Source organism: Acipenser ruthenus, chromosome 18 (assembly GCF_902713425.1).
Source record: "Acipenser ruthenus chromosome 18, fAciRut3.2 maternal haplotype, whole genome shotgun sequence".
Lineage (NCBI taxonomy): Eukaryota > Metazoa > Chordata > Actinopteri > Acipenseriformes > Acipenseridae > Acipenser > Acipenser ruthenus.
The window spans coordinates 15378949-15405330 of NC_081206.1; the positions used below are offsets into that span (position 1 = coordinate 15378949).

Here is a 26382-nt window from a genome sequence, read left to right on the forward strand (position 1 = left end):
CGGGTCCTTAGCGCGTTTCTCTCCGATTCCATTCCAGCCACACCACACACACTCCACTCACTAACGAGAACACATGCACCATTCATACAGAGCCCAGTGTGTGCTGCATGGTGAGTCCACTAACTGACAGTCGGGATAACCAGATATCTAATCACACATTCAACTGGGTAAAAGAAATATCTACTTCAGAGCAGGGCTTGCACCCAACAGTTACAAAAACAGTATCGCTGCCTTTATGAAAGCACAAACACTTTCACTGATATCTCCACGTTTTTAAAGAGTTTTCATTGTTATTCTAATATAGTAGGTATATATAGTCATGTTTTTGTATCGGCCAATAACATGCAGTTGGTTATTGACTCATTTTAAAAGCTCTTGCTGTTTTCAACAGGTTGATCCAGCTCCTTGGTAATTGTGGCAGGCTTATGGTTTCTGAAACGAGGAGGCATTGGTGGTTTCACCCGCATGCTGTTACTTACAGTCAGGATGTTTACCAGATCAGTTTGGTGCAAAGCACTTTAACTCTCAAAACCATCGCCTTGGAACTCCCCCTCAGAACTGTCTGTGTCTCAATGTTCTTAGAACATTCATCTGTAAGTCACTGTGCAGCTTTCAAACTGAAACAGCAGCATCAGTCTGCCTAGCTAGTTCTACCGTGCTATCTGAACAAGGCACAGGCTAAAAAACCGTGCCGCTAATTATTAAAACAGTGAGTTTGCAGTTTATCAATGACTTTTCTTCTTCATGAAGTATTTCTAGTGATTGAGCATCATGTTGGATCCTGATTCTCCTTACATATAGAGCTGTTTGCTGGTTTTTAATTCTATATCTATCTCATCTGCCATGGCGGCTGTAGTGAAATGTCCAATGCTTTATCTGAAAGTTAACCCAGTAGCTCATACTAATAGAACCTGTATACAATACAATACATATTAGCTGTAGGCTCTTCACAAACAATGTCAAATACAGATTCATTTAATTTGCTGCAGTATCCTGCACGATTGACTAGCTTAATATTATTGCCAGTCACAAACGTGGTCAGTTTCTTACAAAATAAGGAATACACAATATCCTGAGTTTCAAAAAACGAGTCGTTTGTACATGTGCATTCCGAGGTCCATTGCCAGTAAGTGTGTGCACCTGCTGGTACAGCTCACGTGTGCAGCGCTTACTCTCGTTTAAAGACGTTCAGGCGCTGGAATATCAATGTGGGAGTTCAACTTCTAACTGACAACAAGCAGCTGCAAGAGCAGCACAGAATTCGCTTATAAATGCTGACAGGTTAAAAGCACTGGTTCTTTTTAACTGTCCTAAAGTGCACTTTTTGCTTGCAACTTAGCGAATAGCCGAAGTCACTTTATTCCGGTTACACAAACACGCCTTAATAACAACAATAATACATACACACACACACACACACACACACACACACACACACACATATATATATATATATATATATATATATATATATATATACATATATATATATATATATATACATTTACAGCGCAGTGTATATTGACAATAACGCGACACAAATAATTTCCACAGTTCAAAGCGTCTATTTATAAAACAAAAGGACAATGGAAGAATAAGGATAAGACGTACCTGTCAGTGGACGAATGTTTGTTTATATATATATATATATATATATATATATATATATATATATGCAGCCCTTTATGACATTGGGACCAGGTCCCGGGTAAAGAAAGTTGAGAAACTACAGAGACAAAGAAGAACAAGCTCACCCTGCTAAGCCTTCTAAGCTGCGTGTCCCACCCACAGCTGTGATAAAAATAAACACGGCTAAGCAGACGCTGCGCACGGGAAAGGCATTCCTGAACGAGAGACTGACTTTAAATGGCAGGCACTCTCACCACCCACCGACCCACTGGATATGTCAGCGCAGCCGCTCGCACCCGCACAAGCACCGGGCACGCGGGGGAAGGTGCGGCCCGCAGTAAACATCATTATTAGAGACAGAACAGCGCGATCTCATTCAAGTATAATAACACTATTTCACAGATACGATTGTCGTAGTAAACACGCATTCGTAATAAGAAAACTACCCAGCCATTCCCCTTTTTCTACAGGGCATTACAATATAAACATTGCTCTCAGCCTTGATTTTCAACTACTGGCACCAGTTTCTTGCTGGGAGTAGAATTTGTACTGGTAATAAAAAACTGAAAAGACTGCTGCCCGTAGATTTTATAACTCTTAGGAACTCTGGTATTATTACGGTAAAAAAAAACAAAAAAAAAACATGATCAATATCTAGTCACAGTTACAATCTGTGGGTTAATAAATTGTGCCAAAAACACAGGGGACCCTGGGAAACACCATGTACCGTCAATATCGTCGTGACACGGTGGATGACCCCTGCACAGGAATCGCAAATCTTCAAGTTAGTCTCAGAAACAGCAAAATAAACAGGTGCTTTTAAATCTGTAGCCGCAGCCTGTTACCGATGCTACAACTGAGACGAACTCAGTTGTACACAATGCAGGTGGATTGATTTTGCAACCTGACAGCAATCGGTTACCAGGCTACAGTACGGGAGCCAGCCGTTCCCTCTTGAGCGCAACAGAGCGCCTGCTAATAAAGACCCGAGAATTAAGCGTTTAAAACGAACAACAGACTTTGATGTGTTTGATTCTTCTTCGCACCAAAGCTACCCTGCAACAGTTGTAGGATTTCTTATCACGATTAATATTTTTGTATTAATTGTTAATTACTGTGCGAGGTAATTAAAAGTTGAATGGGGATAAACGAAGTGAAGAATGCGGTACCCCGACCGGTATGATGTGGTATTGTATTATTTACCACCTTGCAATCCTGTGCACTGTGAACACATATATTAACACCGTCCCCATGTTGCGTTTACATAGTACTTGAATCTCCACGGTCCCCAAATATGAAACTCTACAGAACCGCTTGAAGGCTCGTGTACAACTCACTGAGCAAGGAGGTATCTTCGAATTAGATTTCAAAAGAGTTTTTATTTTTATTTTATTACTGTCTCACAGTAATTGTTTTGTTTGCCATCTGGAGGGCAAACTTTGTATTACAACGGACAAAAAAATTGAAAATACAGGTGGTATAACACGATTCTTAATACAGTGGTCCTCACTTTTTTATTTTTAAACAATAGTGACAAGCTCTTCAAAAACAAGTTAAAATAATTCGACAATTTACAATGTTTTTTTTATTATTATTTATTTATTTTTCATATGGGTAATTACTTAACTGATAAATATGTCAAAACTATTTTAAAAACACCATGAGGTTACTGAATGATATCCCCTGTAACTGGCTTCCAGCTATTCATACTGGATCTGCTGAAAAGCGTAATAAAAAGGGATCAGAAACAGCAGCTTCCCCAAACCTGTTTCAGAAGCAGCACTACGAAATCACAATGGCACATATTACATACTATAATAAGTTTAACTTACTGTCCTGAAAACACTACTTCATCTAAATAGTAAAGTTACATCAATCCACCCTGCTTGTCAATCTGGGACTGCAATTTAGTTCAGCTTGCTTGAGAAGACACCAGACCGGTTTCACAGATTCCGTAGGGTATAACTTTACTAGGTTTAAATTGCATGCTTGACCATACTTATGTACGAGTTACCTAGCTTGCCTTCTCTGAACTACAGCAGTTTATACTTTTACCATGATATTATGTTTGGTTTTGGTTTAGGATTAGATCCCAGTGGGCAAAACTAACACACAATTCACCACAACCTGAGGTCTTTGCTTGAGAGTTGCCCTGGACTGAATGGCAGATGTGCAGAGATGCAACAATGAATCAATTTCTGTTGGCTTTTATTTCGACAGCCTAAATTCATCGATCCATTCATCTCTCTGGTGCCCTACTTGGAGCCTCACCCTTCACAGTAACACATGCCCTGCTTGTGCACTGCAAGACTAAAGCTCTTCCATTTGTATTTGTTTTGTGAGGAGATGTGTCAGAATCTAATGAAAAGTTGGATGTCATTTCTTTTTTAAATAATACAATAAATTGTTCTCAGGGCATACATTACACCGTGTAACAATTATTATTTTTTTTTTGGTTCCTGGGTAGTAAGTGTTATTTCCTAATTGCTTATGCCTCAAAAGTATAGAAAATGGCTATTTTTCCCCACAAACTTTGCTTTTGTGACCAGGACAGTGTTATTTTGAAATTGACCTATTTCCAATGAGAAAATGGGCGTTTGTTCACATAAAGTCAGAAAAAAACAACATATGAATCCAAATTAACATGTATTTATACTAAAGTAATACAAAAATTACTACAAAAGATTTAGAAGTGAGTAGTTTTTCGAGATTTACGATTATACTGTAAATCACTTTCACGAATCAGCCCCCAAATGTAGTCTCCCATCATGTTCTCGTTATACTGTCCTTGGTAGCGGCGTTCAAAGTCCAGTATATCCTGGTGGAAGCGCTCGCCTTGCTCTTCCGAGTACGCTCCCATGTTCTCCTTGAATTTATCAAGATGAGCATCAAGGATATGGACTTTGAGGGACATCCTACAGCCCATTGTGCCGTAGTTCTTCACCAGTCTCAACCAGCTCCACATAGTTTTCGGCCTTGTGATTGCCCAGGAAGCCCTGAACCACTGCGACAAAGCTGTTCCAAGCCGCTTTCTCCTTACTAGTGAGCTTCTTGGGGAATTCATTGCACTCCAGCATCTTCTTTATCTGTGGTCCGACGAAGACACCTGCTTTGATCTGTGCCTCAGACAGCTTAGGGAAGAAGTCTTGAAGGTACTTGAAGGCTGCCGACTCCTTATCTAGAGCTCTGACAAATTGTTTCATAAGGCCCAATTTGATGTGCAGTGGTGGCATCAGCACCTTCCGGGGGTCCCAGCCGTACTCATCATACTTCAAGGCGTCCAGCAAGGTCTTGATGCTGTTGTAATCCTCTTTGAGGTGCACCGAGTGAGCCAGGGGAAGAGATGGGTACTTGTTACCATTATGGAGCAGCACGGCTTTGAGGCTCCTGGATGAGCTGTCAATGAAGGACAGTATAACGAGAACATGATGGGAGACTACATTTGGGGGCTGATTCGTGAAAGTGATTTACAGTATAATCGTAAATCTCGAAAAACTACTCACTTCTAAATCTTTTGTAGTCATTTTTGTATTACTTTAGTATAAATACATGTTAATTTGGATTCATGTTGTTTTTTTCGGACTTTATGTGAACGAAAAGATACAAATTCGCCCGTTTTCTCATTGGAAATAGGTAAATTTCAAAATATCACTGTCCTGGTCACAAAAGCAAAGTTTGTGGGGAATAATAGCCATTTTCTATACTTTTGAGGCATAAGCAATTAGGAAATAACACTTACTACCCAGGAACAAAAATTGTGTTACATAGAGTTATATTTAGGGCTACTGTTTCTGTATTTTTCGGTGCTTATTTTTAGCATGTTCGAGTTTTATGTAAATCGCTTTTTTTCAGGGCTTTCGTTATTGTTATACTTTATGAAAATAGTGTTTTTGGTTACTTTCCAAAACACTTGAGCAGTTTTTTTTGTGTGTCTGTCAAAATATGTATAGTAACTCGACAGTACTTGCACACTTAAGTTGTACCTTCTTTCCTTTGCTGTCTTCCATAACGAAATCCCTATGGTCACAGGCACATTCTTCTGGGGTTTTTGTATGTAGGCATTTTTGTACATTTCGCCACAATTCTGTTTTAAATCCTCTGTATCTTAACTGTAATACAGCTTTAAATCCCGCTAACAAGCCTCCATCCTGAGTGTAATCTTATTTTAAATCTCGCAAGCGGAGTCTCCAATAGAAATGTAGGAATGTGCTGTCACTCAGTAGTTGGGGTGGGTTTAAAGTATTCAGAACGAATCAATGGTAGATACAAGTCAGGAAGGCGGAATATTGCCCAGCAGCACTGGGAAATGTATTTATTGTTATTTTTGTAGTACGTTTTATTTTTTAATGGGAAAAGGGTAAAGTCAACGTGAATCGATTAACCATGTCCACAGTTTTTCTGGTGTTTATTGGCTATCCACCGATTTAATTTTTTTTGTATCGGGGGTGTTTTATCGGGTTTTATCGGCTAAAACCGAAAATCAGAAGCCCTAATTATATTACTAGTGTTTTAAGGCTTTTGAATAATCGCCTGTGGGATATCAGATGAGGGTAGTGGTTTCTGATTGTATCTCTACAGATGGGTGTTCGTTGAGGTGTGCATGCAGAACTGTGAAGGGAAGTTCTCATTGAATCTGCCTGCACTGCGCAGGACTGCAGCCAGTGGCACTGTCCATCACAACAAGCAGTGTGACAGGTGTATACATTCAGAACCACATGCGAAGATCAATGTGGGATCAGTCTTAGCAATCAGCTTTGCAGAAACCCATTTGTTTGGGAATAAACAACACAATGAATGTCCCACGCAGACAGCTGTTCTGCATTGGGAATACGTTAAGACTGCACCAGAGAAGACAGGCTTCATATGTATGCTTTTTTTTCTGTTGGCATTTTGCCAAAGCTGCTGTGAAGTGTCAGAAGCCTTGCGTTACATACAACCTCAGTAAAGTATTCAACCACCCCTGCCCGTGGGCTGTGCTTTGTTCTTTACAAAATCTGATGAGGGAAGGGCTGCAGGGGCTGTTTGTCTTTCTTTACCCACAGGCTCAGGCTGTGTTTTTAACTTGATTGACAAGACTGGTACATTGCTGGGTCCCCACTGCCCCTTTTTGGGGTAGCACTGCTCTTGCGAGAAGCCTTGCTCATTAAAATCATTTGCATATATTTAAAAGAGGCGATGACTCTATGCAGGCATAGCGACATATTATATAAGGGAATCATGAGTTAGGGGTAAAAGGACAACAAATGTCCTTCTGCCAATGGCACACCAAGCCCATCTGGGGTGGTTGAATACTTATTTCAGTCACAGTACAGTATTAGTGGCACAGGTGCACTTATAACAAAGTAAAAACAAAAAAAAAAACACATTTTTACAATAAATAACACAGAAATGGACAGGAAAAAAAAAGCCACGCGCAGGTTTCCGTTACTGCCTTCGTCAGTGATTTCAGGGTTACCACATCCTTCACAGGCTCCCTGCTCTGCGCCTCGCTCATTTACTCTTCCATGCATCACTTCCTTTTTCTTTAAAAGAGCGGGGCCATTCGTCTGGGATCATCAGGAAGCACGCTAATTGTATCCTCCGCTTTTCCACACAGCATGCAAAGCATGGTGTATTCCTAAAGACAGAGGAGACACAGACATCAACACGATCAGCAACAACTCATTTAAGATGTGCACTGAATTTCTCCTGGGCACAGCAACTTTAAGAAAGAGGTTTGCTGGTGGACACCTGCAGGTGCATATTGAATCGATGTCTTTCGCATGTCAAAGTGCCCTGCAGACACTGTCTTCCATCATTCATTAACTGCTTCCGACCACACCCTGTCCACTAGGACGTCTGCCCCTTAATCCTGTCATGCACATGCAAATAGAGCTTTTAAATTCATTCTATTAAAGTGTAGTAGCTAACAAAATAATGTAATCAATCTTGCATGTTGTACTCTTCCACTAGCTGCATTGAGCTGAAATGTGCAGATTTGAAAGAGACACATAGGAAACATGTGCACTGAAATCTGCAGCAATTGGGGAGTTATGACTGGGTGCATTTCAGAAACAGCGCTGTCAATTCCTGACTATGTAGGAACTATTAAAAGGGTTCATTAAAAAGAATGGTTTAAAATAGACATTTATCACCGTTGCAGAAACTTAAGACAAGAACAGTGCCGATAACGCAAACAGTGAGAAAAAACAAGAGGCCCAGTTAAACTAAACAAGAAATTTCAATGAAACGGCTCATGTGATGCTTAAAGAAAAGCTAAGATGCACAACCTGACCATATAGGGACCAATGAAACGAGACTGAAAACAGCAGAAAGCTATCTAAACTTTGCTGCTCTTGTCATATCAAGATCCTGCTTTGACTTTCAGCTTCCGACTGAAGAAACTCTGGTACCTTAACAGCACTGACTCAACCACAAGCCTCTAAGCCAGAGTGAGAGAGTGCAAGTATGGTAAAAGTAAAATAATTGCTATTCACGCGGATTCGCACCAGCGTGATTCTTCTTAGTGTGTTTTGTTTATTTTGGCCACTGCGCCGTTTCTTTTGTGTTTTGTTTAAAAGTGCGTTTAGTATTTAATAAATGGTGAGCGTCGTTGCCTCTCATACACCCCGCAATTGCCTTGTTTGTGTTTACTTCCTGGTCTGATGTCACCCCTGCAGCCATCCTGTCGCAGGGAGGGGCTTGGCTTTTAGATTCATTTACAGGTTTTGCTGCAAAATGTAGAAAATGGACAAACGAGGGAGCAACATTTTAATAAATATTTTATAAAGTTATACAGTGGCGGTGCCAGGCTCTCCACAGTGAGGGAGCTGAGGGGGCTAAACTCCACTATGTGTGGGCACGTATAGTGTCAGTGTTTCAATACGTCTCCAAAACTTCAGTATTAGGATGGTGGAATCTGATGCAGAGCAAGTGCCTATTAATAATAATAATAATAATAATAATAATAATAATAATAATAATTATTATTATTATTATTATTATTATTATTAATAATAATAATAAATAATCATAATAATAAATTAACAGACGTCTTTATCCAACACAGTTTACAAGGGTTACAGTGCAGTCTGAAGTAAGTGCTGTTGTAACAGGGCCGAGGCTGGATGCAAACCGGAGACCTTGCACACCTCACGAGAGCATCCCATCGCTCCCATGTGAACAGGGCTTTAGAGCAAACGATCCGATCCGAGATCAGAGAGTAGCTGGTGTCGGCTCGTCTGGGCAGTCGACCCTGGTGCGGATCTATTCTTTTTGCCCCGTGTGAATGCTAACCTGTCTGGGGGTGGATCATTTGTAATCACACCAGCCCAGGGCTCACACAGCAGGTATGATCATATTTATTGAAACACTTTAGTCTTCATACACTGTGAAGTTTCTGCTAGCTGTGGAAATCAGATCTATTCTACGCAGTCATTTGGCAATACGTTTGATGCTAATAGTAGACCCAGTCCTTCATTTGACATTTTGTATTATTATTTTGAATGAGGTTTTTACGCATACAGATTTTAAAGCAGAGCAAGCAGACTGCAAAATTTATACATGTATGCTGATAAAGTCTGGTTTGGGATGCAGTTATATACAAAGTTGCAATTTTCAATTATGGTATTTTTTGCCTAATTGCTACATTGTATTGCTGTGTGTTGCAATTATACAAAAGCGTTGCAAAGAAGAAAAATCCTACAGACAATGTAACGTAACAAAACCAGCCAATTTCTTTGATAGAGAACCAGCAGAAACACTAGTTTCCATCTATATCTGATTACATGTTTTAGTCATGGGAGAACACATCTAAAGAACGTTTTGTTACAGATGTGGTTGTTGCGGTAGCTACACATAGTGTTGCAGGAAATGCATCACCTGCTTATTCATAATTCTGAATAGCAGAGCCTGGCCAGGCAATGTCTTTTCTTTTTTATTATTAGCTCCTTTTTTGTTTGCCTTATATAGTTATTCCTGGCTCTTATTTTTAGAGTTTTTCAGGGCATCTATATGTATTCATTCAATTGGTTTGCCTTTATTGCTTTGTTTGATCAGGACTGTTATTGTGGTTTCTTTATTCCTACTTCTAGTGATATTTATTGCCTTCCAAAAGTTTGCTATAGGATGTTATTCAGACAACTTTTGTTCATTTCCTCAGTAGCAACAAATGTATTTTTGGTAGCCTCTGTTTTGCCCCTTTTTCATAATTATTTTCGCTGTGGCAATTGACTGCTATTATTAGTCAACTTTGTTACATGGTTGCAGGTAGTTTACAAACCTCGACATTTCACTGTGCAGATGAAACGCTGTCGTAAGGCAAATACATTGATTGAGCATCTTTTACCTCCTGTATTAAAGCTTGTCGCCTTTTGAACTGTCTCTGTCGTATCACTTTTACTGCCCACTTACAGTGCCTATAGAAAATCTACACCCCCTTTAAAAATGTTCACCTTTTGTTGCCTTATAGCCTGGAATTAAAATGCATTAAAATAGTTTTTTTTTCATTGAACTACACATCCTACCCCACAACTTCCAAGTGAAAAAAATATTCTAGAAATTTGTAGAAAATTAATTAAATAAAAACTGAAATAGCTTGGATGGATTAGTGTCCACTCCCCTTGTAATAGCAATCCTAAATTAGCTCAGGTGTAACCAATCGCCTTCAAAATCACACACCAAGTTAAGTGGCCTCCATCAGTGTTAAATTGTAGTGATTCACATGATTTCAGGACAAATTCAGCAGTTCCTGTAGGTTTCCTCTGTTAGTGCATTTCAAAGCAAAGATTCAACCATGAGCACCAAGGAGCTTTCAAAAGAACTCCAGACAAAGTTGTTGAAAGGCATTAAGAAATAGAAAGTGTATGGCACCACCAAGACCCTGCCTAGATCAGGCCGTCCCTCCAAATTGGATGACCGAGCAAGAAGGAGACTGATCAGAGAGGCTACCAAGAGGTCAATGGCAACTTTGTAAGAGCTACAGACTTTTATGGCCAAGACTGGTCAAAGTGTGCATGTGACAACAATATCCCAAGCACTCCACAAATCTGGCCTGTATTTTACTCAGGAAAGACCACCTTGAATCCCGTTTGAAGTATGCAAGAAAACACAAAGTTTTGTGGTCTGACGAAACTAAAATTGAACTTTTTGGCCTAAATTCAAAGCGTTATGTTTGGCACAAACCCAACTCAGCGCCAAAGAACACCATCCCTACTGTGAAGCATGGTGGTGGTGGCAGCATCATGTTATGGGGATGTTTCTCATCGGCTGGGGCACTTGTCAGGATAGAAGAGAAAATGAATGGAGCAAAGTACAGAGAAGTCCTTGAGGAAAACCTGCTGCCCTCTGCAAGAAAGCTGAAACTAGGACAGAAGTTCACCTTTCAGCATGACAACGACCCAAAGCATATAGCCAAATCTACACTGGAGTGGCTAAGGAACAAAAAGGTAAATGTCCTTGAGTGGCCCAGTCTGAGCCCCGGCCTAAACCCAATCGGAAATTTGAGGCATTACTTAAAGATTGCTGTCCATCAACGCTCCCCAAGGAACTTGACAGAGCTTGAACAGTTTTGTAAAGAAGAATGGTCAAATATTGCCAAATCTAGGTGTGCAAAGTTGGTAGAGACCTATCCCAACAGACTCACAGCTGTAATTGCTGCCAAAGGTGCTTCCACCAAGTATTAACTCAGGGGGGTGGAGACTTATCCAATTATGATCTTTCAGTTTTGTATTTAATATATAATCTCTCAATAAAAACTTTTTTCCCCTTAACAGTGTGGAGTATGGTGTGTAGATAAGTTGAAAAAATCCTCATTTAAATGCATGAAACTCTGAGGCACCGACACAACAAAATGGGAAAAAGGTTCAAGGGGGTGTAGACTTTCTATAGGCACTGTAAGTCGCACATTGATACAATGTTGAAATAAACCCTTAAAACACAAATGACATGCATTTTAAAAAATCCCAGAACGTCATTGTTATTCACCGTTATCTACACATATCATAGTGCAGCATAAAAATCAATTGTGCATTCGACGCCCTGTGTGAATGAAGGGTAAGCCACAATGCAAAAGAGCCTGGCTTGTTTGCAGTTGTGGTTTTAGAGGTTTGAACGTCATCTCATCTCACTGACACAGGGCAGGATCTGAAACAGCAGTGTGTCACACAACACTGCCCGTTACACTGTAATAAAATAACTGGAACATTTATAGGGTATATTTAAATGTGTAAGCAAGGGGTAGAAGTTGAAATAATTAGAAACTTTAAATAACATTGATTGTTAACAATTGAAAGTTAAAATAAAACGTAATGTTTAAAAGTAAACCAATAAGAGTTACTAAATGTGTTTTTTAAATAGAAACTAGTACTTTTGAACACACTGAAATAGAATCAACACAAGAGTTTGGGAGGGAATGTTTAGTAGCAACGCAGTTGCCCCTGCAGCACGAAAGCGAGTATCTTGTTGTGGGTGCTCACACAGCAAGCGCCCGGTCCTGAGTTCACGTTGAATGCCTGTGCTGTATTGTTGGTCCCTGATTAAAGTCGCCTTGTTGAAGACAATACCTGGAATGGTTTTCGATTGTCTGAAAAGTCTTACACAACTTTAAGTCATGTCAATAATTCAGAAATTTGAGATCCCTTTTTAATTTTTCGGTGGCGGGACTACAGGGGGATAAGGTAAACTTTGGGGTGGCTTCAGCCCACTCAAGCCCCCCCCACCGCCGTCCCTGAAGTTATAATAAAAAAATTAAGCTGGACAAACATTACAATTACTATCAGTAATTGCATTAACATTAATAAAGACTAGTCACTTCTTAAAATGTAGCACCCTCGTTTTCTCGTTCTTTATTCCACTTTTAAATGCAAAAGTAAGGACTTGGGAGATTTAAAAGCCCATTTAGTTGTTTCACAGCAAAACCCTGTAAATTAAACTGATTTTATTACTATTATTATTGTTGTATTGCTAATACAGTATACCTTTTATTTCACAAACATAAACAAATTGGAATGCGTTTCAATGATCGTAAATTAAAAGCACTAAGGCCGTTACTACTAGAAAACCAGACCATGACATAAATAAAAGGTATACTGTAATAACAATACTGTAATAATATAATCAGTTTAATTTACGGGGTTTGGCTGTGAAATAACTAAATGGGTTTTAAATCCTCCACGTCCTTACTTTCTCATTTAAATGTGGAATGAAGAATGAGAATAAGTGACTATTGATGTTAATACAATTACTAATAGCAATTGTAAAAAAGTAAATCCATCTTAAATCTATATTCTAACTTTATTAAAGATTAGTCGTTTATTTAAATGTTGCACCTTTGCCACTGTCCCAGCTGCATTGTATCCTGGTAGAACCTACAGCACGCTCAACACTACAATATTGTAATGACCCCACGATTTCCATCATTGCATGACTTATTGACTGTCCTGTTTGTTTGTTGCGGCGTGAGACTGGGGTCCGAATGGCATGCCCTGGATTGGTGAAGGTGGATGGAGGGCATGGTTTAATGTGAAGAGATACAGTGCCTTGCGAAAGTATTCGGCCCCCTTGAACTTTGCGACCTTTTGCCACATTTCAGGCTTCAAACATAAAGATATGAAACTGTAATTTTTTGTGAAGAATCAACAACAAGTGGGACACAATCATGAAGTGGAACGAAATTTATTGGATATTTCAAACTTTTTTAACAAATAAAAAACTGAAAAATTGGGCGTGCAAAATTATTCAGCCCCCTTAAATTAATACTTTGTAGCGCCACCTTTTGCTGCGATTACAGCTGTAAGTCGCTTGGGGTATGTCTCTATCAGTTTTGCACATCGAGAGACTGAAATTTTTGCCCATTCCTCCTTGCAAAACAGCTCGAGCTCAGTGAGGTTGGATGGAGAGCATTTGTGAACAGCAGTTTTCAGTTCTTTCCACAGATTCTCGATTGGATTCAGGTCTGGACTTTGACTTGGCCATTCTAACACCTGGATATGTTTATTTGTGAACCATTCCATTGTAGATTTTGCTTTATGTTTTGGATCATTGTCTTGTTGGAAGACAAATCTCCGTCCCAGTCTCAGGTCTTTTGCAGACTCCATCAGGTTTTCTTCCAGAATGGTCCTGTATTTGGCTCCATCCATCTTCCCATCAATTTTAACCATCTTCCCTGTCCCTGCTGAAGAAAAGCAGGCCAAAACCATGATGCTGCCACCACCATGTTTGACAGTGGGGATGGTGTGTTCAGGGTGATGAGCTGTGTTGCTTTTACGCCAAACATAACGTTTTGCATTGTTGCCAAAAAGTTCGATTTTGGTTTCATCTGACCAGAGCACCTTCTTCCACATGTTTGGTGTGTCTCCCAGGTGGCTTGTGGCAAACTGTAAACGACACTTTTTTATGGATATCTTTAAGAAATGGCTTTCTTCTTGCCACTCTTCCATAAAGGCCAGATTTGTGCAGTATACGACTGATTGTTGTCCTATGGACAGAGTCTCCCACCTCAGCTGTAGATCTCTGCAGTTCATCCAGAGTGATCATGGGCCTCTTGGCTGCATCTCTGATCAGTCTTCTCCTTGTATGAGCTGAAAGTTTAGAGGGACGGCCAGGTCTTGGTAGATTTGCAGTGGTCTGATACTCCTTCCATTTCAATATTATCGCTTGCACAGTGCTCCTTGGGATGTTTAAAGCTTGGGAAATCTTTTTGTATCCAAATCCGGCTTTAAACTTCTCCACAACAGTATCTCGGACCTGCCTGGTGTGTTCCTTGTTCTTCATGATGCTCTCTGCGCTTTAAACGGACCTCTGAGACTATCACAGTGCAGGTGCATTTATACGGAGACTTGATTACACACAGGTGGATTCTATTTATCATCATTAGTCATTTAGGTCAACATTGGATCATTCAGAGATCCTCACTGAACTTCTGGAGAGAGTTTGCTGCACTGAAAGTAAAGGGGCTGAATAATTTTGCACGCCCAATTATTCAGTTTTTTATTTGTTAAAAAAGTTTGAAATATCCAATAAATTTCGTTCCACTTCATGATTGTGTCCCACTTCTTGTTGATTCTTCACAAAAAATTACAGTTTCATATCTTTATGTTTGAAGCCTGAAATGTGGCAAAAGGTCGCAAAGTTCAAGGGGGCCGAATATTTTCGCAAGGCACTGTAAATAGGAGCCCATGCCTGAGTGGAGTTGGAGAGCGAGTGAGTGACAGAGACCGTCTCAGTGAGAGCAACGAGAGGTAGACTGGAATTTAGCACCGAGAGATTGGTTTTTATTATTTTGTTTTGCTTTGGTCCTTAATTGTTTATTTGTCCTGTGCTAATAAACTGCTGAATTCAAGCACAAAGCTACTGCCTGTGTGGAGCCTGATTTGATTTTACATGCAACGTTACAATGTGTTATTTTAATCAAATCATATTTTTCTAAATATTGTACTGTTTACTAGAAGTGGGGGCGCAGCAAAAAAAGTTTGGGAATCCCCGGTGTAAGCTGCATCGACGGCTGTACGGAGACAAGGGTGAAAGGCTGCACGGACTGGCAACAGGAGAAAGCATGGCAGAGACCAACGTCCTTTGAGAACTGAAGATTTCATTGTGGAAGAACAGAACAAAAGGCAACTTGAAGGGCCAATTCTCAACAAGTAGGCTGTTTGCCCAGGCATTAAGGGTCGTTAAGTATAGCCTTTGATCTGCACGTTTACACATGAAACCTAATTGTTTTTAATTTATCCATGTTAAAACTAACTGAATAACTAGTAACATTTAAGCTGTGTACAGATATTGATAAAGGAACTAACAATTAGATTTAACTCATGTATTTACATGAACAGCTTTAAATAATCTTGCTATTTTTATAGACAAGTGTATTTAGGCTGATGTTTACAGGTGATAATCAGTAGATTTGATCTATACTTCGTATTTTAGACTGCACACAGCTACGTATATAACATCACATTGCGAGACCTCTCGACTCAAGGCACTGAAAATGTTAAAGAAGCGAAGCACAATCTGGGATAAGACGCTAGTTGGGCACCCACTGTCACATTACGTTCAACCATCATAAATCTCTACTCTACCCATTGGACATTGGATGGCCAAATAAATAACAGTTTACATCTCCAAGCCTTATATAATATATAAATGATAGGGTCAACCCCAGGGCATCTGTTGCCTATTATCTTTACAATCTATTGAATAAAATTTGATCATCATATTTGACGCATTTGTTTTGTTTTCCAGCATTGATTTTAGCGTTCATTTTCTTTGAAATAGCTTGGTGAAACAATGAAGACATAATTCCTGTCCTGAAATGATCTCATTACTGACAAAACCTAGTGGCAGGAAACCCACTTGTTTATTGTATGTTTTCGGTACAACGACTAAAACATTTGATCGCTGATTAGTATGAAAATGATCATTTTTGCTTCCAAATATTCATATCAGAACTAAATGTCTCTATTTCACTGAGTTTAACAGGAATCAAGCAATTGTTCCTTTAACATACTAATATTACATACAAGATGTTGCAGATTTAACAGAAGGCTCGTTTGACATCTCCTCGTCTGACCACGACATAGATACTGCATGCCATAGCTTTGCCCTCGTCCTGCTTACAGCTTAACAGTTGCCAAAATACGTTGTGTCATAGTCTTTAGACACCATCCCTGTGACACAATTACATGAATGCTGCTATACATTTTAGTGAACACTAGATGGGCTCACCCCAAGTCCTACAAATGGCTGAAAATACCAGACAAATGCACTAATGAGGTTCTGAAAGCATGCGTGTTTAACAGTTAACACTTTGCGGTCCATTGTCAGACCTGGTCCGACATTGCAATTATTCCTATCCGGTCCATTGTCAGACCCTGTCCGACATCATCAAAAAAACGCAAAAAACGGGTTTCTAGTCGTTTTTTCTCCGGAAAAAGCCGAGAAAACCATTCAATGGCCGAGTGGGAGCGACAGGAGCCGAGACAAGCCGATAAAATAAATAAATAAATAAAGGCGTATCTCATGATATACCTGCCCCTTTATTTCTTAGCATATGTGAAAGCGATAGCGAACGAAAGGGTGGGGCGGGGCTGGAGATGCCTAGTGAGTGCTTTGTTGATATGCAGGGCCTTTTAAACCCGTTTGACTGTGAAAAAAAATGGACTGCAAAGGGTTAATACAACTTTGTGTGCACTCTGCTGTCGAAAGAATGCAGATATGGTTGACAGTCCAGTCTGTTTACAGTAACAAAATCCCCACTAAAGCATTCATGACCCTAAGTAAGCCAGCATGTTTTGTTCCTATAACACTGCACAGGGAACACCGTGGGTCTTGCCAATAAGGCTGTTCTAAACTGTTCATCTTGGAGAGCAAAAGAAGGAATATCCTATTGAGGCTGCTTACCTGGTAATCATCAACGACAGAGAAAGTGTATTCATGCCTGGCTATGATGTGATGACAATTCTTACACACATCTGAGAAAACAAGACAACTATCATTAGCTGTGTAACAAAGGGGTCTCAGTTTTGCAATGGAAAGGTAATAGGTATTACAAGAAATGTCTATCACAAGGACTTGTTTTGTGTAGCTTTGGATAAACATTACATTTGTGAATATATTTGAATTCTCTTGATGTTCTATTGAGTATTATATTTGTGTTTAGGCTACAATAAAAAAAAAAAATAAGCTGGTTTTCTGTAACCTGTCCTAAGGACTGTTTTCAACCCTACCCAAAATTATTTTTCCTTTTATTGAATTGTGGAATGCAAGCGCTCCCTTGTTATTTCACAAGTGTACTATACTGTACTGTATAAGGGCCCGTCCCTAATTCACTGTCCTCAATATTTCACTTTCTTGTTTTCTGCAAGACAGATAGAGAAAGAGGCAGCACTGTTATATAAATGTTGTTTCGACATATTTAAACAACCTGTACAGACAGTTTATCCAAGTACAGTTCAGTACATAAACCTCAAACAGAAAAAATCTTCACTCTGCATTTAAAGAAAATCTCCATTCTACCTACTCAACGCTAGAAGAATCGGATTACAGCAAATCAATTCTTTTTTATAGATGGCCTTACATTAAAAAAGGGAGACTTTTTTATTCGTTAAATCCAGTAAAAGCTGCATAGATGTCTCAGTACATTGATCTTTAATTACACACTGATTACTCACGATCATACGTAACTATTTCCTCTCCGTCGTCCTCTTCTGTTGTTTTGTTGTTGATCAGCATGAAGTCCCTCTGGTTGCACTTTGCACAGCCCACATAGTTCAGCAGGAAAGAGCCGTTCTCTAAACAAGTGTTTCCCTAAAGAGAATACAAAAGACAGAATTATTAAAGACCAGTTCTGTGTCTTCTAAAAAGATTTCTCACTTATCAAGGTATTTGCCAAAACTTGTATCTACAAAAGTTCTGTCTGTTTACACAGACCCCGATTAGCATGAATCTTGGACTACCTTAGAGCACCTAAATTAACATTATCTTGTCCAAGGTTAGTGCTAATCAGGGTCTATGAAACCCGTATAAAGCTCTGAATAGATGCTCGAGCTGCACGGTCCTACTTGATTACTGTGCTGGAGCCCTCTACAGCAAGCAGGTGCTGACCCAGGTGAGGGGCACTGGTGCTGCTTCAGCTAATTTAGTGGAACAGTCCTAGAAACAGCTGCTTGTATGTGTGCTGCTACACTTCCCAACCTCTGTGGGGAGCAGCAATCAGCACGGATCCTCTTCAGCACACATTTTCTTGGTCATTGCTGATCTCCCCACACATTAAACGTGCCTTATAAATAATTAAATGCAGAAGATATTTAAAATGACCACTAATTAGTTTCAATAATTATGTGTATTTTAATTTTTAATCTAACCTGTCGATATAATATATACAAAGTTCAGTTTCTCCAAGCAATTCATGTCTAAATTGCTGGGTTGTAAATGAGACACACACACTGCATAGCAGTTTGATCCATTTCAGGTTTTCCGGTAGCATAAGCACATTTGATTTTGTTACCTATATACACTGAGGCAAGTAAGCTAATTGTAATATAAAAAAAAAACACATTTATTTTTCTCCTTCTTATGTTGTTTTCCACTTACTAACTTACAGTAACAGAGAAACCTTGATTTCTCAATGTTTTGTAACAAGCACGTCTTGTTTCATATTGGTCCAATGTTTTCCCTATGAGTGACTAGATCCAGCAGAAAATCTACTGGCAGCAGCTTTGCTGGAGTTTCTTTTTAACAGGATCAATTCTACTGCCACTAGGAACCCCCAAAAACACAGCATCCAGTAGTTTAACACCAGGTCTAAAGAGAGAAATATTTATATTGGATTGGCATTAGGTTTATAAAAATGGAAATGTCTACGAATCTTATGTGCTGGCAGCAGCAAAATCTGTATAGTATATACAAATGCTGATAGTAATCTGTAATAATAAAGTGAGCAGGGGCTGGAACTTTCATTGTGAAAAAAAAAACAAAAAAAAAAAAACATGTCCTAACATTTTATCCCAGTCATATACACTATTAAATAAATAGCATTACCGTTACAGAAACGCCTCAGACAGGGCGGCGTTTTGAATATGTAGCTAAACTAAAGCAGTTAAGCGCGATAAGGCACTATAAATAATTTTAAAAAGCACATAATAATCAGGTTCTTTTTATTCCGATAAAGGATCTAGAATGCGTTCAGGAAGGGTCACCAAGAAACACACACATGCAAAACCATATAAGTATCAGCAACACCTTGCTAAAAGACGACATATCACACAACTGACACAAATGCAAATCGTGAGTCAGAATTGTGGAGTCCAAAATATTTCTTTTTAGTGCAAATTAAAGTTCTAGTGCATCCAGTAAGGTGGAGGTTTCGTGTTCTAATAAACACAATAAGGAATAATAATAAAACAAGTAGTGACCAGCCTGAAATCACACACACACACACACACACACACACACACACACACACACGGTCTGTGCAGGGAGGGAACATCAGAGATTGAAACATCAGTATCACATCTTATTTTAGCTTCAGTGTCTGTACCATCAATTCTGGTTCGCTGCCGACTTGCCTAAAAACACTTCATTCGCTCACGTTCATTTTCCAGCCTGGCATACGATCAACCAAATACATGTCGGCAGGAAAATCAATTTCCAGACGGGCCCGTTTCATTTTCCTCTGTTACTTTCGCCTCCAAACACCAGCTGTACAGATTTGGTCTGTTTGCTTTTATCAGTTCTGTTTTATAAACATGCTTACAACATATTTCTTATGCAAAAATGTTTTTAATATGCATTTTTAAAAGGTTTCAAAACAACTTCTTAATGCAGATTGTAAAGTTAAAAAACTGAATGTTCACCCCATAGCGGCCCTTTATTTTTCAAATGTTAGGTTTTGTTACTCAAGTCTTACCCTGTTAGGATATTCCTTCTGTACGCAGTCCGTGCACATGGTGTCTTCGTTCAACTTATACTTTTTTAAATATATATTTGTATAAATATAAACACCTAACTGTGAATGCAGCAGTTGTATTAACTAGGAAGTGGATTCACTGCAACGCCCATCCGCTCGGCTCCGACTCTCGCGAGCGTCACTAGCGGGATGTTTAAAATACATTTTGCCAGCACGTGGGTCGATTTCATTGAATTTGTTTGTCTTTCATTAGGAATCCAAGCCAGACTTGCAGGGAAGCCTATTGTTTCTGTTTTTTTCTTCCACTGTTTAAAAAAAAAATCTCTAAAACCAACACCGTTGCACGGAAACTCACGAAACTTGGTAGGGTGGTAGGCACCTATGGGAAGTTGTGTCAGAGTGAAAATGAAGGTCATAGGTCACATGGTGTGGCGGCCATATTGGATTTTTCGAGAATTTTGGACAATTTTAAAAAATCTTCTTATCCGAACCAGTTTACAGCAGAGATCTGAAACTTGGTGCACATACTCCCCTCATGGCCTAGATTTACGATTGTTCAAGAGAAGTCGATCGGTCACATGGTCTGGCGGCCATATTGGAATTGTCAAAAATATTCAAACGTCTTCATCTCTGAAACATTTATGCCAATTGAATCAAAACTTTGCATACATAGCCATGGCAAGGTTGTCTATTAAGTTTGTTAAAAGCAAGTCTCTACATAAAAAAACATGGCCACCATGAGCCAATCACATTTCAGCTATGGTCAATTTGCATATATTTGCACATTTTGCAGTATTAATTTAAGGTGCAATGTTGTAGACTCGTGAATCTTCATAGAGTGGTGGTAGAGGCCTTTGGGAAGTTGTGTCAGAGCAAAAACAAAGTCAAAGGTCACATTGTTTGGCAGCCATATTAGATTTTTTCGCGAACCTCTTAGGTTTATGGTACACATCTGTACCATAAACCTCTTATGGTACAGATGTGAAACTTGGGGCACATACTACCCTTATGGCCTATATTTAGATTGTTCGGCAGCCATATTGGATTTGTCAAAAATATTCAAACCTCTTTTTCTCTGAAACCGTTATGCCGATTTAAGTGAAACTTGGCATACATAACCTTGTTGTCTATCTAGTGCAAAGCACCTCTCTACATAAAAAAAACATGGCCAACGTGAGCCAATCAAATTTCAGCTATGGTCAAATTACACATATTTGCACATATTACCTTGCTAAAGCTCAAATGCAAAACATGTTTAGAACTCCTTTGAGAGTTTAGACAGTGTCATAGTTACTATAAAATACACAAATGAACCCATTATGTTCTATTCAAAATTAACTTGACCGTGACCTTTGACCTGTCCTTAAGGTCAAATGCAAAACTAGCTTATAACTCCTTACAGAGTGCAGATAGGGTCATGGTTACTATGGAACAGATATAGGAACCCATATATGCTCTATTCCCGACCAGGTCTGTGACGTTGCGCACCGCGGCTCCGCCTGCTCCTCCCCCCCAGCATCCTCACCAGTCGGAAGGGAGATCTAAAACAAGAGTTCACTCTCTCTTTGTCACATATCCCACCGCTCAGAGTGGAGCCGAAGGAACACTCGGCCAAACCTACCATCCCCATTACTCCCCCCTCCCAGGAAAAATAATCCGCATTTTGGTGATCTTTCCCTGCACGATGTACCATTCGATACATGTAATACCACCGAGTTATCCGAGCATTGCTATCCTTCATAGTGCTTAACCATCTGAGTGGGGCGTGGTCCGTGACCAGATCAAATGAATGTCCCAAGGAAGCATTTTTTTGCTGATGTAAAGAATGGGGTGCTCCACCACGTTAACCCTCTGGGACAAGACCGCCCCCAAACCAACCTCTGACCCGTCAGTATGGAGGAGGAATCTCTTGCTAAAGTCTGGTAATATTAGCGCAGGAGCCTGGCACAGTTTTTGCTTGATGGTCAAACGCTCCCTGACACTCTTCTGACCACTTGACTAAATTTGGCGCACTTTTCTTAGTGAGGTTCACCAGGTGATTGACCGCGGTGGCATACTCGGGGATAAAGCGTCGGTAATAACCAGCCAATCCCAACAGTGACCTCACCTGGGATTTAGTTTTGGGGACAGCCGCGTCCACCAACGCCTGGACTTTGGTGGCTACGGGTTTCACCCATCCGTTTCCCATAATAAATCCTAAGTACTGAGTTTCTGATTTAGCAAACGCACATTTCTTCAGATTGGCTGTCAGCCGGGCAGCGCTTAGAGACTGAAGGACGGCTGTAAGTCGAATTACATGCTCTCTTCAGGTGGAGCTATAGATAACCACATCGTCAATATACGCTGCTGCATACTCATGATGGGGATGTAACACCTCGTCCATCAGTCTCTGAAAGGCGGCGGGCGCACCATGTAGCCCAAACGGCATGGTTTTGAAATAGAACAGACCATCCAGAGTTGAAAATGCTGTTTTTTCACATGAATCGCGGGTCAAAGGGATCTGCCAATATCCCTTCGTCAGGTCCAGAGTTGAGATAAACCCGGCCGTCCCCAGTCGGTCGAGGAGTTCGTCGATCCGAGGCATGGGGTAGGCGTCGAACTTGGCGATAGCATTGACCTTTCGAAAATCGACGCAGAAACGATTAGTGTCGTCCTTCTTGGCCACTATAACAATGGGACTGCACCACTTGCTTCTGGAAGGCTCAATGACCCCAAGTTCAAGCATCACCCTCACCTCGTGCTGGATGCCACTCCGACGGCTTTCTGGGATCCGGTAGGGCCTCTCCCGAACAGTGACCCCTGGCGGAGTAATAACAGCATATTCGGTAAGGTTAGTCCTGCCGGGCACGTCAGAAAACACATCACCACATTTCCAGATTAACTTACACAATTCGACTTGCTGATCTGGAAGTAACTGTTTCCCCATTGAAATCTGGCTGGGGCTAGGGGTCTCTATACAGTGTCCTAAGTCATCCTCCATCTCGCCTGGGGCTATGAATAAGACCTCCCTTGCCTTCCAGGGCTTTAACAAATTGACATGATAAATTTATGTTTTATTTCGGCGATCGGGCTGTCTAATTTCATAATTCACTAATCTTACGGCCCGTATCACCTCATATGGGCCCTGCCATTTAGCACACAGTTTCGACTCCAATGATGGAAGAAGCAGCATTACTTTATCTCCTGGCCGAAAGGTTCGAATTCGCGCATTAGTATTGTAATGCTGCTGTTGCCGATGTTGAGCCGATCTAAGATTGTCCTGAGCCAGTCGACCAATTAAATCAAGGCGATCCCGCAGTAGGAGCACATGCTGCACTACATTTTTAGAGGAGCTTTTGTGTTCTTCCCAACCTTCTCTCAACAGATCGAGGATGCCCCGTGGCTGCCGGCCATACAAAAGCTCAAAGGGGCACCTCTCTCACTGCGAAGAGTAGGTAAGGAAGAAGGGTAGCCCAATGTTTCTGCTCCTGACTCACAAATCGTCTCAACATTTGCTTTAATGTTTGGTTGAAACGTTCCACCAGCCCATCCATCTGAGGATGATAAACAGACGTCCTGATGGGACGTATTTTTAGAATTTTGTACACCAGCTGTAGCGTTTTCGACAAAAAGTTTGTTCCATGATCAGTCAATATTTCTTTTGGGATCCCTACTCTAGCCATAATCTGACATAACTCTTTCGCAATTGCAGTGGCACTAGTGGACCGCAACAGAACTGCTTCCGGGTACCGTGTTGCATAATCCACCATCACTAATATGTGCGTGTACCCGGAATCAGAAGGCAGTACTGGCCCAACTATGTCCATTGCAACGCGTTCGAAGGGGGTGGAGATAATAGGCAGTGGAACCAGAGGGGCGGGGCGCACCCGACCCGGTGCTACTCGCTGACATTCCGGGCAGGTAGCTACATATTTCGCCACCTCGGTGTAGAGCCCTGCCCAATAAAATCGAGCCAGTATTCGGTCCCTCGTCTTGTCAACGCCAAGATGTCCGGCAAAGGGGACGTCATGTGCCAGCCTCATGACCTCTGGTCGACAGGACGGGGGAACCATCAACTGTTTGACAGGCTGTCCTGTGCCCGGGGCTGGGTTTACTCTATATAGTAAGTGCCCCTCTACAACGAAATGAGGATATACCAGCGTCCCAATGCCGTCAACATCCTTACCCTCAATAGACCGGACCTGTTCCCAAGCATGCACCAGTGTGGGGTCGTTGTTCTGCTCCCACACTAGGTCCGCGCTTGAGGCCCACACGTCCGGGATATTGACAGGGGCTGGAGCAGTCTCTACCCTTGAGGGTCCAGTAACCTCGCCCGCCCGGTCACACTGCGTTCCGACCCCCTTCGATTGACGTTTGGGACCATCGGAACCGTCTCCCGCCAGACCCCAACCGTGTCTTATCGATGCGCCTTCCCACTTTTCCTTCCGTCTCTCCTTACGTGTTTTCCTAGGACGAAAAAGTGGAGAAAACAGCTCTGTATGGAAAGGGAAAATAGTACCAATTACTTCCCTTCCCCGGGGGCCTGCCATGTCTACACGTGTGGTCGAGGCTGCCAATACTTTTAGTAAATCCTTGTATTGCGGCCAGTCTCGACCCAGAATAATCAGGTGTGGCAACTTTTCGGCCACCCCCATTACCAGGTGGCGCTTTATCGGGCCTACCGATAAATATACTTTTAGAGTGGGGTATGTTGCCGTATCCCCATGGATACAGGAGATTGCCACCTGGCCTTGTGGCTGCCACGACATACCGCCAAGGAGAGCTGTCCGAATTAAGTTTGCTCACACCCTGTGTCCACTAACGCGTGGGTGTTCACATTCCCCAATACAAGATCAACCATACACAGGCCCTCCCGACCATTTCCCCATTTCTTACCTGTTTCAGATGCCAGGTGACACGCAGCCACATCGCACTCCATGGCCGCCGGGCAGTATCTGGCAATGTGTCCCGACTGCTGGCACCTGTAACAGATGGGTGGGGCAGAGGGTAAGGGCGGTACATATCTGTCCCGCTGCTGGTATGACAGCGGGGCAGGGGGAACCATTCTACCCCAGCTGGGGGCCAACCTTTGCCTCCATGGTAAAGGGGCCGGTTGGCCCGACGGGGCCGGTGATCTGACGGGTTTATATATATATTACATTATTCTTTTTGTCCTTTGAAAGGTTGAGGAGGCTCTGCCTCCCTTGCCTCCTGTCAGGAGCCTCCACTGGTAAGGACAGTGCATTAGATGAGGGTTCAGAACATGGTGCTGAGATCAGGCAGGTCCAGTTCATGGTAGGGATAGATCGAGAGATCTACAAGCGCAGTCTAAACGGGTGGGTCTTGAGGAGGCGGTGGAAGGCAGTGAAAGATGAAGCAGTCCTCAAGTTCTCTGGTAGCTGGTTCCATCATAGAAGGGCTAGGGAAGAGAAGGTGCAGGCATTGGAGGATGGAGAGAGGATGGAAGGTATAACCAGTCGGCCAGTCGAGGAGGAGCGGAGAGGGCGAGAGGGGGTGTAGGGAGACACAAGGTATTGGAGGTAGGAGGGGACGGTGTGGTGAAGAGAGCGGTATGCAAGAACAAGGGTCTTGAATGGAATGCGAGCAGAGATAGGTAGCTAATGGAGGATGTGAAGCAGATGGGCGGCATTACAGTAGCAAGGTTGGGAGAATACAAGACGAGCAGCAGAATTGTGAATGAGCTGAAGGGGGCGGATAGCTGAAGCAGGGAGACCGGTGAGGACAGAGTTACAGTGATCCAATTTGAAGAGTACAAGAGCTTGGACCAGGAGTTGGGTGGAATAAGTGGTGAGAAAAGGACGGATTCGGTGGGTGGCAATTGCATGTCAGGGAGGAGATGTGTTGAGAGTAGAGGGAGGGGTCAACAATAAAACCTATCAGATGGAGAGTAATAGAGTCAAGGGAGACTGAGATGGAAAGTAATAGAGTCAAGGGAGACTGAGATGGAAAGTAATAGAGTCAAGGGAGACCGAGATGGAGGGTCAGAGGAGGGAGAGGAAGCAGAAGGAAAGTAGAGGAGGTCAGATTTAGAGGTTGAGTTTGAGGTGGTGAGAATGCATCTAAGTTGAGATAGCCAAGAAGCATTCTGACATGCGGGAGATGTGGGAGTCAAAGGAGGGAAAGGAGAGGAAGATCTGAGCATCATCAGGTGGTAGGAGAAGCCAAAAGAGGAGATGACAATACTTAGCGAATGGGTGTAGAGTGAGAAGAGAAGGGGTCCCAGGACAGATCCTTGTAGAGAGGGGGCGAGGAGAAGCGAGAGCCACGCCAGGAAACCTTGATTGGGGCGGTTAGAAAGATAGGAGGAAAACCAGGCAACAGCAGTGCCTGAGATCCCGAGGTCAGAGAGAGTGGAGAAGAGAATAGAATGA

The 26382-nt window shown here is 41.5% G+C and overlaps 2 protein-coding genes across 3 annotated transcripts in view; both read right to left on the reverse strand.

Moving 5' to 3' along the window:
* Nucleotides 1-1850, reverse strand: part of LOC117420590 (spectrin beta chain, erythrocytic-like) — a 78912-nt gene extending 77062 nt beyond the window's left edge. For both annotated transcript variants that reach the window (XR_009307683.1, XM_058991273.1), the window contains exon 1: nt 1612-1850. The gene's annotated coding sequence lies outside the window, so the exon portion shown is untranslated. The remainder of the gene's footprint in view (nt 1-1611) is intronic.
* A 4088-nt stretch (nt 1851-5938) lies between these two features.
* On the reverse strand, nt 5939-20327 carry churc1 (churchill domain containing 1). The gene is made up of 4 exons (XM_034030830.3): nt 20012-20327; nt 17775-17910; nt 17005-17075; nt 5939-7246 (listed from the first exon to the last, which is right to left on the reverse strand). The coding sequence occupies exons 1-4, from the start codon at nt 20048-20050 to the stop codon at nt 7154-7156; spliced, it is 339 nt and encodes a 112-aa protein (XP_033886721.1). The 5' UTR covers nt 20051-20327; the 3' UTR covers nt 5939-7153.
* Between the last annotated feature and the right edge of the window lie 6055 nt (nt 20328-26382).

What these genes read in the sequence shown, in the direction of transcription:
- churc1 (XM_034030830.3), bottom strand. Translation starts at nt 20,050, where the DNA reads ATGTGCACGGACTGCGTACAGAAGGAATATCCTAACAGG. An exon ending in GGAAATAGTTACGTATGATC is followed by an intron (nt 17,076 to 17,774) that starts GTGAGTAATCAG and finishes TTGTTTTCTCAG; the next exon opens with ATGTGTGTAAGAATTGTCAT. An exon ending in CTGTCGTTGATGATTACCAG is followed by an intron (nt 7,247 to 17,004) that starts GTAAGCAGCCTC and finishes CTCTGTCTTTAG; the next exon opens with GAATACACCATGCTTTGCAT.